The sequence below is a fragment of the Salvelinus namaycush genome, chromosome 6 (assembly GCF_016432855.1).
Source record: "Salvelinus namaycush isolate Seneca chromosome 6, SaNama_1.0, whole genome shotgun sequence".
Classification (NCBI taxonomy): Eukaryota; Metazoa; Chordata; class Actinopteri; order Salmoniformes; family Salmonidae; genus Salvelinus; species Salvelinus namaycush.
In genome coordinates, this window is record NC_052312.1 from 16,646,421 (window position 1) to 16,660,989 (window position 14,569).

Below are 14,569 nucleotides of genomic sequence, written 5' to 3' on the forward strand. Positions count from 1 at the left end.
AGTGGGCACGGCAGTAAGGATTTCTTCTGCAAGCAGATTCTGAACATCAGACAGGATGGCATTGTCTCCCTCAATCCGTGCAATGGCTACTGCTATATGTTTCAGGAGTTTCAGGCTGCTTACCACTCTCTCCCAAAATACATCATCCAGGAGGATCCTCTTGATGGGGAGAGACTTGGGTCAGACTTTCTTGGAGAGACTCCTTCCCCTCCAGGAGACTGTCAAACATGATGACAACACCACCCCAACGGGTGTTGCTGGGCAGCTTCAATGTGGTGCTCTTATTCTTCTCACTTTGCTTGGTGAGGTAGATTGCTGCTATAACTTGATGACCCTTCACATACCTAACCATTTCCTTGCCTCTCTTGTAGAGTGTATCCTTTGTTTTCAGTGCCATGATGTCCTTGAGGAGCAGATTCAATGCATGAGCAGAACAGCCATGGGTATGCTGTGAGGGTAGGACTCCTCCACTTTAGACCAAGCAGCCTTCATGTTCACAGCATTGTCTGTCACCAGTACAAATACCTTCTGTGGTCCAAGGTCATTGATGACTGCGTTCAGCTCATTTGTAATGTAGAGACCGATGTGTCTGTTGTCGCTTGTGTCTGTGCTCTTGTAGAATACTGGTTGAGGGGTAGAGATGATGTAGTTAATTATTCCTTGCCCACGAACATTCGACCACCCATCAGAGATGATTGCAATACAGTCTGCTTTCTCTATGATTTGCTTGACCTTCACTTGAACTCTGTTGAACTCTGCATCCAGAAAATGAGTAGATAAAGCATGTCTGGTTGGAGGGGTGTATGCTGGGCAAAGAACATTCAGAAATTATTCCAATACACATTGCCTGTGAGCATCAGAGGTGAACCAGTTGCATACATAACTCGAGCAGGACATTCATCAGCATTTCTCTGACTACGCTCCTCCATTGAGTCAACAAAAACTTCTGATTCCAGGAGGACCATGAGCTGTTGCTATCGATAAGGTGTCTGATTCATAATTTTCACCTCGAATAGAAGTAGAGGGACTTTTGTCAGAGGTTGCTTGTTGTGAGCGCTGAGGGAACTTTATGCACTTGGCCAGATGACCCTGAATCTTTGTTGCATTCTTCACATATGATTTAGCACAGTATTTGCAAATGTACACAGCTTTTCCTTCTATGTTAGCTGCAGTGAAATGGCTCCACACATCAGATAGTGCCCGTGGCATTTTCCTGTAAAGATTAGGGAAAAAATTGTCAAAACCCCCAAATATAATTCCATGTACAAATAAATAGTTAAGCAGTTAGATTAAACAACTCCTTTGTAAGATAAATATTTCAAAATGAAACATGTATGGAAACAGGTGAATTAACACTCCTCAGTTAGAAGGCTCAAGCAAGCTAAAACCCACATGGTAGCAAAAACTACCTAGGAAAAATAGTTAACAAGTTAGAAATGATTTAAACATACTTTGCTGTGGGCTACTATTTACTAGTTAACAAAAAATCATGTATGTCATATAAAATATTCACCCCACCCAGTATTGTAATCTAAATTTACCAGAAAGCATTTAGTCCTTGGCCCAGACAGTGTAGGAGTGTGGGCTCAATAGCATCTCATTAGTGTGCAAGATCTTCAGAATCAGCTGTACATGTGATGGAAGAGTGCACTGTACATGTGATGGAAGAATGCACTGTGCATGCAGAGGGTTGCAATTCCATTGAATTGGGGATAGTTTAACCTAAATATGCCACAATACCTAGAATTGCCTTATGTGTATCCCACAAAAAAGGTTCACTGTTATAAGCTAACTTTTTTTAAATGAATTTAAGCAAAATTCCCCAAATTCCAGGGCTTAACTTCCTATGGAAAATTTCCGGAAAAATTCCGGAAATTTACCGGAACGTTTCCAACCCTTTGCAACCCTAGTTGATATATCCCAAAATAGAACTGTACTTTTTTGGATTAAGTCTGTTTCTGGCTAGATGTATAATTCCTACCGGTTCTTGATTACAGTGTGTGATAATCAAACAACTGCCACAAATTCAAACTATTACAGCCACAGTTTTTAGCAGCTGATGTCTTTCATACAGAATTTACACAGTTTACAGAGTTTACACAGTTCAAGATTGCCTATATCAAAATGTTGCACAACCCTGCGGTCTCGAATGCATCCCTTGTTGACTGTATTTCCATGAATGGTTTCAGGATGGTGTCACAACAACATTTGGCGATGACCTGAGTGAATGCTACACAGCAGCCCATGCCAATGGCAGCCATCTTGCCAACCCAGAATCCTCCACTGGTACACAGATCAATGGGAAGCCGTCTCCTGAGGAGTTTGAGCACATCATTCGCTCCATGGCTCAGGTAAAGAAAACCAAAAAATGTGTTTAATTGTCACGTACACCAGATAGGTGCGGTGAAATGTATTGTTTTAGTAGTACAGTGCCCCTGGAGCAAATTAGGGTTAAGTGGCTTGCTCAAGGGCACATCGACAGATTTTTCACCTTGTCCGCTCTGGTATTCGAACCAGCATCTTTTCAGTTACTGACCCAATGCTGTAATGCTGGGCATACACTACACGATTTCGTCACGAATTTGCCACATTTTTGCCATCCCAGACTAATTTTCATGAAGGGAAGGAAATCCTATGAGCTTGGGCTAGGATCAGTACGTCGGGACTCGCGTAGTTTGAGTGGGTCAAGGATTCTCTAGACTCCTGTCGGAGGTCCAGATAATTTTCTGACATTTTGGTTTTGCGTCTTGTAGTATTAGCAGTCCTACGACGCGATTGGACAAGGACTACTGCCAAAAGCCAGTGAGCACTCAGCAAGTGAGACCAAAACAATGATGGAGAAGAGAAAAGCAACAACAACACGCAGGTTATCACTAGTTGCCACAGCCACAGAGTCAAAATTGGCTATATCGTAAAAATCAATGATTGATTTAATTAAATCAAACTTGATTTAATTTAAGTTTAGGCACAAGGTTTGCAGTGTGGTTAAGGTTAGATTTGAAATCAGATTTTAAGAAGATACATTTTAGAAATAGGTGGGGTTTAGCCATAATTATGACTTTGTGGATGTGGTAACTAGTGACGACCCAACACGCACCGTGTGGACCAAGGTAATGGAGACAGATTGGTGGCGCTGTGGAGAGAATGCAGCTTCCTTTTTAATATTAAAAGTTTTCACCTCCAATTCCCTCTGTAGAATATACGTCCATGTTGTATTGGTCTGCCAAACCATTTGTGGGTCCATATTCTGTGCCTCAGTTTCTTTTTTTATGTTTCTGCACATAATAATGTGCACATTTATAAACCAGCTCGCTGTTTGCATGTCGGCATTTTCTTCCTACGACAATCAACGCAGGGCAGGATCAACTAGGGAATAAACGTGTAATGTGTGTGCAAGTCGTCCAGGTCCTGAGGCAGCAAAGCATACCAAACCATCACACTACCACCACCATGCTTCATCGTTGGTATGAGGTTCTTACTGTGGAGTGTTTGGTTTTCACCATGCATAATGGGACCCTTGTCATCCAAAAAGTTCACTCAAGTTTGCCAAAAAGCACCTGGAAGCACCTGGATGATCATCAAGACTCTTGGAAGAATGTTCTATGGACAGATGATTCAAAAGTATAACTTTTTGGGCGACAAGTCGTCCAGGACCTATATCAGAGAATACTACAGGAGAATGTCAGGCCATCCGTCTGTGAGCTGAAGTTGAAGTGCAGCTGGGTCATGCAGCAAGACAATGATCCAAAAGACACAATCAAGTCTACGTGAAAAGGGCTGAAAATAAACAATTTGGAATGGACTAGTCCAGACCTAATCTCAATTGAGATGTTGTGGCAGGACTTGAAACGATCAGTTCATGCTTGAAAACCCACAAATATCGCTAAGTTATAGCAGTTCTGCATGGAAGAGTTGGCCAAAATTCCTCCACAGCAACTTGAGAGACTGATCAACAACTACAGGAAGTGTTTAGTTGCAGTCATTGCAGCTAAAGGTGGTCCAACCAGTTATTGAGTGTAAGGGGGCAATTCCTTTTTCACACAGGGGCATTGGGTGTTGTATAACTTTGTTCATGAAATAAATTAAATAAGTATGTAATTGTTGTGTTATTTGTTCACTCAGGTTCCCTTTATCTAATATTAGGTTTTGGTTGAAGATCTGATAACATTCCGTATCAAAAATATGCGAACGTTGAGGCAAATACTTTTTCACAGCACTGTATATTTTCTCGAGGCTGCAATTATTAAGAGGCACATATTTCGTTATAAAGTTTTTGTTTCTAATCTGACTTGACTTTTGCACAAATGCTGGCGGTTGGTACTATTTCTGTAGAAATATCTCCAGAAATATCTCTTGATAATCATAAGCAAGGCTGGTTACACTCACAGTCAAGCTAGCTAAATATTCAAAGACATTCCAAGACAAGTGCACGCTACACTACACACTCTTGAGTGACTTCAAATAGACTTCAGAGGAGAGAGTATGTCTTTGATGCTGTTGTGAGAGGGGGTAAGGGGAGTGCTAATGCTGAGTGTGTGCGCCCGTGTGTTTGTGTGTTTGTGTCTAGGGGCGCTACGTGACACACATGGAGCTGGTGAAGCCGCTGTCTGGGGGCCTAGGCTTCAGCGTGGTTGGTCTGAGGAGTGAGAACCGCGGGGAGCTGGGCATCTTCGTCCAGGAGATCCAGCCCGGGAGCGTGGCCCACTGGTATGGGAAAGTTAATAAGGGTCATCCCCAGCGGATAGATCTGGTTGAAATGATGTCATTATAACCAGAAACTCCGTTTTGGCCCAGTTTTTTCCCAGTTTTGGCCACTAGGTCAACAGTTGATTATCTAATGTGTTAGTATCTCCCCAAAACCATAGTTGGTGACTAATGACCCATGTCTTTTTCGACCTGCATCTTTTTTATACAGTGAGATTATTCACAGTTCTAAGACTTTCTTGCCCATCAGAAAATCAGCTGTTGACAATCTACTATTCAAGAATGGACTTTGTTACACTGAGGACACATCCTCATGAACTATGTTTGACCAGAGTACATTACATGTTTCCCTCACAAAATACATGTTTTATCTCAAAGCAGTTTACCAATATAAATAATAAACAAATCAATGAGCATCATCCTGTTCCCACAGCGATGGGAATCTGAAGGAGACAGACCAGATCTTGGCCATAAACGGTCAGCCCCTGGACCAGACAGTGACCCACCAGCAGGCCATAGGCATCCTGCAGAGAGCGTCTGAGCGTGTGCAGCTTACTGTGGCCAGAGGACCCATCCCTCAGCTGGCCAGCCCCGTGGTGTCCCGCACGCCCTCTGCTGCCAGCACCCTGTCTGCCCACTCCAGCGCGGTGAGGGGAGTGCACACACAGAGGCCTGTGGAAGCATACACATACATAAACACACTAGCACACACATATACACACAAACATGAACACACTCACATTCTGTACATATGCACAAACATGAACACATTCACATTCTGTACACACACACACACTATGGTGTCCCACATTCCCAGGGAAGCTAGTGTCATGCATGACCACTCTAGTGTGATGAGGAACAAACAGAAACAAATCCACCCCTCATAAACAGACAGTTGTATAATGTTAGCTCACTGGGGAACACACACACACCACAATATTCAAATTCTGTCTTTGAGCACTTACTTAGACATGCTTTGTTGACTACATTTTTTTTTTTTTTACCTCCCATTTTGGGCTGGATGTGTCAATGTGTAGTTCATACATGCATAATCTATGAGCAGACGTCAAACGTCTGCTCATAGGTCGTTTGTCTTACGTCAAACGAAATCCCTCTTTTGAAAGCGACTGTGTTTCTGGAAGCTCTGCTGCGCCATTTCCCCTTCATTTTCCCCCGTGTGGGCCATCCCCTTAGCAATTTGAGTTCAACCAATGAGCTTCAGCCTCTTGCCACTTGAGTGACAGCTAGCAAGAGGCACATGATGCACACACAGCAGAGCGAGAGAGAGAGAGAGGGCAATGACGTGGTGCACATATCTACACATATGTGACGTAGTACGCAATTTTCGGGGACCACTTTTGGGTCGTGAGTGCTACGTTCAGAACTACTGGCTAAAATGTATACAATAGTACTGGAGAATCTCTTTAACTTATTCATTTTAGTTCCTAGTAGAGCAAGGGGACTAAAGAGTGTATCTCCATTGTGGTCCTTGTTGTTCTTTCCTTGCAGGTGGTTTCTGGAATGATGTTGCTTCATTTCCTATTCATTAGTCCTTGTTGTTCTCCTTGCGGCCAACCTCTCGTTTGCCCTGAGGGTTACACCCTATATATAGTATGCATCCTGGAATTTATGTTTTGAGGTCCATATCTGACCCTCACTCTCTGTGTCCCTCCTTAGGCCCACTGGAATCATGTAGAGACCATCGAGCTGGTCAACGACGGGACAGGCCTGGGCTTTGGCATTGTGGGAGGAAAGAACACCGGTGTCATTGTCAAAACCATCCTGCCTGGAGGCATCGCTGATCAGGTGACTTAAATGTCATGGATGCACCACATATTGGTATTTAGAGGATGTGAAAGCAGAAAGCTTGGTTTTTGGAAGATATACCTACTAGTAATAACCAATGACTTTCCTACTGTACTTTGTCCTTAGGATGGGCGTCTGCACAGTGGGGACCACATCCTCACGATTGGGGACACTGACCTTTATGGCATGGGCAGTGAGCAGGTGGCTCAGGTACTAAGACAGTCTTGTATTGAATTGACTACTGATAATGAGACTTGTCTGAGACTTGACAAAAACGTCTAAATTGTATCCCCTTTGTCCTAATTTGTCTATAGTTCTTTCCAGTAAAGCCCTCAGGGACAAGTACACTGGTTATTGTCTAGTGCTGATATCAATTGTATTGTGATTGGTCCAGGTCCTGAGGCAGTGTGGTAACAGAGTGAAGCTGGTCATCACCAGAGGCCCTCCAGAGGAGACCTCCACCGTCCCAATGCCGTTGCCCACTGTCACAGAGCAACAGGTACGACATGCACATGTTCTCTGTACAGCAGAGGTGTGGTTGGGTTGCTGGTTGGGTGGGTGGGTAGGGGGGGGGGGGGGTGGAGGATTGGGGTGGTTTTATTCGGTTAGTTGAATAAAAATAGAATATTTACATAGGACACAGCTGTCCACCATAGAGGGCCCATGATTCTTTTTTTCCTCCATCTCTCTTCGTCTCAGGGATCCAGTGAGTATAATTTGTGACGCGTGACATCATCTGTGACTCAGCCTCAGAAGTCACCATTTTCCGAAAGGCTTAGAACTGGAATTCTCTGTCCATTATCAAGCAGTATTAGCCTTTACCCTTATCAACATATGAATGAGTTCCATGACTCACTCTCCCAAACTAGACAGTATATTCAGTCTCCATAACCTTGATGCTTGATTCATAAAATAAATAACAACTCATCTGGCTGACAGTGTGAATACATAGGTGAGGAATGCTTGTTGGTAAATTGGTAACAATTGGCCCCCGCGACTCGCCCCCTCTACTGTGCTCTCTGTAGGCCATTTTGTAGAATGTAGAAGCTGACTCACTCTTCCTCTGTCTTTTCACAGGGCTATGAGGAAGAGGAGGCTGAATCGTTCGACGTCGGGCTGACCAAGAACGCCCAGGGTCTGGGAATCACTATCGCCGGCTATGTGGGGGACAAGAATTCCGGTAAGATTTTGCAGTGCTGTTTAATAGACTTTTGTTTTATTTACTGCAGATTCAGTTAAAGGATGTCTCTTGTACTGTATAAAGGATTCTGCTTGTTTCATGAATGTTATCCACACATTGTCATTGTGTCTATTTTCAGAGCCCTCTGGTATTTTTGTGAAAAGTATAACTAAAGACAGTGCAGTAGAGCAAGATGGCCGCATCCATGTTGGGGACCAGATCATAGCCGTAAGTGTCTATTTTATATATGTTTACGGACCTTTCTGACTTTATTGAACAGACAGATAGATTTCTGACTTTGTTGAACAGATAGAGTTCGGACTTTATTGATCAGATATAGTTCTGACTTTATTGAACAGATATAGTTCTGACTTTATTGAACAGATAGAGAGAGAGAAGTTGACAGTGGGGAAAGATAGAGGATGTGCAGTAGGCAGAATTCAAACCTATGCCAACACCGTTTCTGTGTGCTGAAGGCAGCAGCCCTAACCGCTAGACCACCCTAGGCCACAATCCTCAACTTTTTGAATAATATGAAATGACATTTAAATTCCATTCCAAAGTATGAAATAAAGTGTGCAGGGGTATCTCTCATTTTGAATCATTTGGAGCTTTATCTATTTAGATCAGGTATTCCCAAACTGGGGCATGCGCAATGCTGTCGGGGGTACGCCAAATAAAAATGTGATTCACATAAAATCACATTTTCAAACAGTCCATTTATATTAGTTATACATTTGGGTGAGTTTTTTGTCTCGGCTGAGTAGCCTCGTTTCACTGCCCAAAATTTTATTAAACCATCTAGTGTTCAGCGAAATAACAACACAATGTCAAATACAGGTAACCTAGTCAAATAATTAACATCCAATCACACTAACCGTTACTCTCTCGCGGGAATTCCACTAACGGTCCGTATGTAGCCAAACATAGCTGCTGCTCATGTTGGTATCTGTACTGATGGCACAAAAGCCGCGGCAGGGAGACATAGTGGAGTGGTAACGCGCGTGCAAGCAGTTGCTCCCAACGCCACTTGGGTACACTGCAGCATCCACCGAGAGGTTCTTGCTGCCAAGGGAATGCCTGACAGCTTGAAAGACGTTTTGGACACTACAGTGAAAATGGTTAACTTTGTTAAAGCAAGGCCCCTGAACTTTCGTGTATTTTCTGCACTAATATGGGCAGCGACCATGTAACGCTTTTACAACATACAGAAGTGCGCTGGTTATCAAGGGGCAAAGTATTGACATGTTTTTTTGAATTGAGAGACAAGCTTGAAGTTTTCTGACCATAATTTTCACTTGTCTTACCGCTTGCATGATGAGGAGTTTCTCACATGACTGGCCTATCTGGGTGATGTTTTTTCTTGCCTGAATGATCTGAATCTAGGATTACAGGGACTCTCCGCAACTATATTCAATGTGTGGGACAAAATGAGGCAATTATTAAGAAGTTGGAGCTCTTCTCTGTCTGCATTAACAAGGACAACACACAGGTCTTTCCATTTTTGTATGATTTTTTTGTTTGCAAATGAACTCAAGCTTACGGACAATGCCAAATGTGATATAGCGAAGCAGTTGGGTGCGCAATTACGCAGGTACTTTCCCGAAACAGATGACACAAACAACTGGATTCGTTATCCCTTTCATGCCCTGCCTCCAGTCCACTTAACGATATCTGAACAAGAGAGCCCCATCGAAATTGCAACAAGCGGTTCTGTGAAAATTGAATTTAATCAGAAGCCACTGCCAGAGTTCTGGATTGGGCTGTGCTCAGAGTATCCTACCTTGGCAAATCGCGCTGTTAAAACACTGATGCCGTTTGCAACCACGTACCTATGTGAGAGTGGATTATCGGCCCTCACTAGCATGAAACTAAATGTGCATCCTTTCAAGCACACCATTGTCATTTACCTGTGGTGATGTATTCACCATTTTCAAGGAACAAATAAGGTTTTATATGTAAGATGGTTAAATAAAGAGCAAAATTATTGATTATCATTATATTATTATTTGTGCCCTGGTCCTATAAGAGCTCTTTGTCACTTTCCACAAGCCGTGTTGTGACAAAATCTCACACTCATTCTTATGTTTAATAAATGTATCATATAGTATGTGTGTGGCAGGCTTACAATGATGGCAAAAAACAACATTTGAGAGTGCGCTGACCCTGGTGCTAGAGGGGGTATGCAGCTGGAGGTTGAATGTTTGAAGGGGTACGGGACTATAAAAAGTTTGGGAACCACTGATTTAGATCATGTGGGGAGAGTAAGGCCCCACATTTGAATAATTTAGCTTCAGTGGAGAGCTATTATTTTAAGTGTTGTTTCTTGAATGGGTATTGAGATGCTGTTCCAATCATCACGCTAAATTGAGCAAATACAATGAATACAATACCCGTTCTGTGTTACACCCTGATTTGAAGCATGAGCAAATCTTCAATCATGATTTGTTTTCTATTTGTGATGTATGTTTGTCTGTTGGTTGCGATCATTTATGTGTGTCTGCCTGTGTGTCTGCCTGTGTGTATGGGTGTGTGTCTGCCTGTGTGTATGGGTGTGTGTCTGCCTGTGTGTATGGGTGTGTGTCTGCCTGTGTGTCTGCCTGTGTGGCAGCCTGTGTGTATGGGTGTGTATGTGTCTGTGTGCTTGCCTGCCTGTTTGTGTGCTGTCCTATTGACTTGGATAGATGGCTCATGTGGCACAAAGTCTGTTTTAGCATGGACAAAGCCCTCAATGACAATGACCATGCTGGCACAGAAGCCATAATGGCAAAGATGCAAAGAAGAGCCCTCTATCCAACTCTATGATATATCAATAATCTTTACATGAATGATCGCCGCCTGCAGGTGGACGGAATGAATATCCAGGGCTACACCAACCAGCAGGCCGTGGAGGTGCTGAGACACACGGGCCAGACGGTACACCTGAAGCTGGTCAGAAGTGGCTTCCGTCCAGAGGACATCCCACCCACTGTGGTGCCCAGTGTGATCGTACTTCCACCAACCCCAGGGGGCCGAGACCCCACACTGGAGAGAACAGATGTTGTGGACACCACCGCTCAAGGTACCAGTGGACAAAGGGCATGGGCCGTGTTCATTAGGCACGGAATGGAAGAAAATGGACTGAAACAGGGAGAGACTACCTTAGGGCTGTCCCCGACCCCAAAAAATCTTGATCGACCAAGAGTTGTCTGTTCTTTCGACCGATTGGTCAAAATTTGTCAACGTGTATTTTTCCATATATAGACACACCTTATGTGTTTTAATGAAATCAAAAATCAGCTATATGCACTGAGTTTGTCTGATGCTTTAAGCACGCTGTTTGATGAAATAATGAAGAAACACAAATTACTTTAGATGGAGTACGACCAAAATTGATTGGATTGTGCTGGGCCCGGCTCAGACTCGCTACGCTGTGTTATTTATATATATTTTTACAGCTCTCCTCCCTGCTGCAGCAACCACCACAGAACATCAATAGTGTTTATCACACAGTCTGTGATGCTGAAGCTGCAACATAATTACAGCCATTTCTGAGGCTTTTCTAACAAACAAAAAAGTGTAAATACTTTACTACAGCATAGCAAATGTTAAATACAGCAGAATTTGGGAAATTACTTTATTACGACATGTTGTGGTTGCATGAGGCTTGGAGCTCACGGAATCAGTAGGCTATTAACCAAACACTCAAACAGGGAACAGAAGCAGAATCTGTCTTATTTCTTATCGTTCTCAACATCAATATGCTGGTTAACTTTGCTATTATGCACAGAGCTACATGGTCTAGGAAAAGGCGCCAATTCAACAGCGCACTGATGTTTCAGAACTGCGGACAGCGACCGCTGTCCAATGCCGGAGAAAGCGCATTTGTTATAAACTAATATTATTTGTATTAATGTTGCGCCATTGTTCTTACGTAATATAACCAAATACAATTTCAGTAGCACATGTCTTAGAGTGATGGACTGTGTCATCCCCACGGCCTCCGCAATGGATTAGTCTACTCAGACAGGCGTGAATCAGACAGGTGTCTTGTGCACCATGAAAAACAAAATTGCGACTGACTGCTCGATTAAAGAAATCTCGGTCGACCAAACAATCAACCAGTCGACTAAATGGGGTCAGCTCTAGACTACCTGGATTTGTCCAATAAAAAATAAAAAAACACAAAGTGCTTTAAATGTTTTCCGTGGCGTGCCCTAATGATCCTGCCATGGCAACTGCATCTTTGATTAACAGTCACAAATACCTCCTATAACAGTAGTCTATAGTCAAGCAAAACACATTTTTATTCCATATACATTTACGTTAGTCATTTAGCAGACGCTCTTATCCAGAGTAGCTCCACAGGAGCTATTAGGGTGCCTTGCTCAAGGGCACAGGAGATCGTACTCTGACATTATCCTTCATTCATACATGATTGAAATGGACCTATACCCTAGCCAAAATCCAGATTTACCTGATTTCTATGTAGGCCTGGTGCTGTATGCATCAAGTTTCTCAGAGTGCTGATTTAGGATCAGTTTTGCCTTTTAGATGACAATGATTAAGGTTACATGGACAGGGAAAACCAGATCCTTGACCAATACACATATATTCTGAGAAGCTTGATACATACAACCCCTGATCACATCCCTGGTGACGCTGCAGGGCTGTGCCCACTTGACGACAGTACACATACCACAACTATGCCCTACTTGAATGGCCTCCTTCTGTGTTAGGATGGGAAAGGGACTTCTACTTAAACCCTCTCACCACAACCACAGCTCCAGATTTAGAAGGCAGCGCCCTCCGCCCTGCTTTGGAAACCCTGAACTCATTTAGCCTGTAATTGGGCCAGCGTCATAAGAACCGTAGGCGTAGGAAAATGCATTACAACACATACACACACGTGCATGCACACACACACACGCACGTGCGCGCACACACACACACAGGCTTACGCAGACTCACGCATACTGCCAATAATAACACAACCCGTAACGACATAGCCAGCATGTTCAAAGCTGGAACCAGGAGGAACTAAAGCAGACTTCTACACATGTTTCTGCGATATGTGTCTGTGAGTGTGTGTGTATGTGTTTATTAACCATACAAGACACAATGCACAACCCATGACATCATAGCCATCATGTTTCGGGCTGGGAGCAAGATGACTTAACCAAGAGCTCTACAAGTGTGTTGTGTGTGTATGTGTGTATTAATCTGTTTGTATTGTGTACTCCGGTGCAGGTGAGAAACAGTACCAGGCATTGAGTGGGGAATCGGATGTCTCCACTGTGAAGGATCAGTTAACTAAGAACACCAGAGACGGTAAGTCAATCCACCCCCCTGTTATCTGGGATCCTTTACTAAGTACAGCGGTAGAGATAATGGATCGCAATCTGTTTTAAAATATGCTACTGTTGCGATGATTGGTTTTAGGCTACGGTGTATTTCAAGAGATTTTCAGTAGCCCTTTATTCGGATAGTCCATCTGTAGATGCTCAACAAACTATCAATGAATGTCTATAGATGTTTTTCCTATTGTAATTCAATAGAATGTTGTTGACCTGTTTTTGATATTCTGCTGATAGTTTGTTGAGCATCTACAGATGGACTATAGACTGTGCATGAAGAGCATAAGGGTCTGTATGTTGTTTTTATTGCATAAAAGGGCAGATGAACGATGCCTTTGAAGTGATTCTTAAAGTACTCTTTCAAGTAGTGCGTTTGGAGTTGTCTAACTGTAGCCTACCGCTTGCTGTGAGTCATTTAGTCATGCAGTTAAAAAAATACGGATAAGAATAAGAAATTAAAGTAACAAGTAATTAGAGAGCAGCGGTAAAATAACAATAGCGAGACTATATACAGGGGGGTACCGGTACAGAGTCAATGTGCGGGGGCACTGGTTCGTTGAGGTAATATATACATGTAGGTAGAGTTATTAAAGTGACTATGCATAGATGATAACAACAGAGTAGCCGTGGTGTAAAAGGGGCAATGCAAATAGTCTGGGTAGCCATTTGATTAGATGTTCAGGAGTCTTATGGCTTGGGGATAGAAGCTGTTTAGAAGCCTCTTGGACCTAGACTTGGCACTCCGGTCCTGCTTGCCGTGTGGTAGCAGAGAGAACAATCTATGACTAGGGTGGCTGGAGTCATTGACAATTTTTAGGGCCTTCCTCTGACACCGCCTGGTATAGAGGTCCTGGATGGTAGGAAGATTGGCCCCAGTGATGTACTGGGCCGTTCGCACTACCCTCTGTAGTGCCTTGTGGTCGGAGACCGAGCAGTTGCCATACCAGGCAGTGATGCAACCAGTCAGGATGCTCTCGATGGTGCAGCTGTAGAACCTTTTGAGGATCTGAGGACCCATGCCAACATTTTTCCGTCTCCTGAGGGGGAATAGGTTTTGTCGTGCCCTCTTCACAACTGTCTTGGCGTGTGACTGTCTGTTGGTTTCATAGTTACGTTTTAATTAGGTTAGTATTATATTTCTGTGTTTTAAGGAGCTAAGATAACAGTATGAGTCATTTCGTTGTAATCATGTAGCACACGGCAGTTGGCTGAATGTAATTTAAACTTCATATTCTATTTAAGTCCATATTATATTGCTGTTTTTAAGAAGCAAAGCTAACAGAGGATGAAGAGTTGGAGCTGATGAAGAAGTGGCAGGAGACGCTCGGCCCCAGCAACAAAGTAGAGGTTAGTAAACAGAAGAAACATTCACCCAAGCCTAGTTTGTCTCTACTTAATGATACATACTGTAGTTCTATTTTTTCCTGTTTTATACACATTCTTTTGGCATTTTATGGATGGACATGCACTGTTTGCAGAATAAAAACACTGTTGTATTTGTCATCAATGGAAAATGTCAAAACATTGGTCAGAAAAAAAACTA

General features: G+C 43.1%; 1 protein-coding gene across 1 annotated transcript in view; it reads left to right on the forward strand.

The window, feature by feature from the left end:
• Positions 1-420: 420 nt before the first annotated feature.
• LOC120048978 (multiple PDZ domain protein-like) overlaps positions 421-14,569 on the forward strand; it is a 57,480-nt gene continuing 43,331 nt past the window's right edge. Inside the window, exons 1-12 of the mRNA XM_038995241.1 lie at positions 421-456; positions 2,190-2,351; positions 4,568-4,707; positions 5,138-5,351; positions 6,382-6,510; positions 6,637-6,720; positions 6,905-7,009; positions 7,588-7,690; positions 7,830-7,918; positions 10,535-10,751; positions 12,920-13,000; positions 14,294-14,373. Of these exons, the coding sequence (XP_038851169.1) occupies positions 421-456; positions 2,190-2,351; positions 4,568-4,707; positions 5,138-5,351; positions 6,382-6,510; positions 6,637-6,720; positions 6,905-7,009; positions 7,588-7,690; positions 7,830-7,918; positions 10,535-10,751; positions 12,920-13,000; positions 14,294-14,373 (1,440 nt within the window). The remainder of the gene's footprint in view (positions 457-2,189; positions 2,352-4,567; positions 4,708-5,137; positions 5,352-6,381; positions 6,511-6,636; positions 6,721-6,904; positions 7,010-7,587; positions 7,691-7,829; positions 7,919-10,534; positions 10,752-12,919; positions 13,001-14,293; positions 14,374-14,569) is intronic.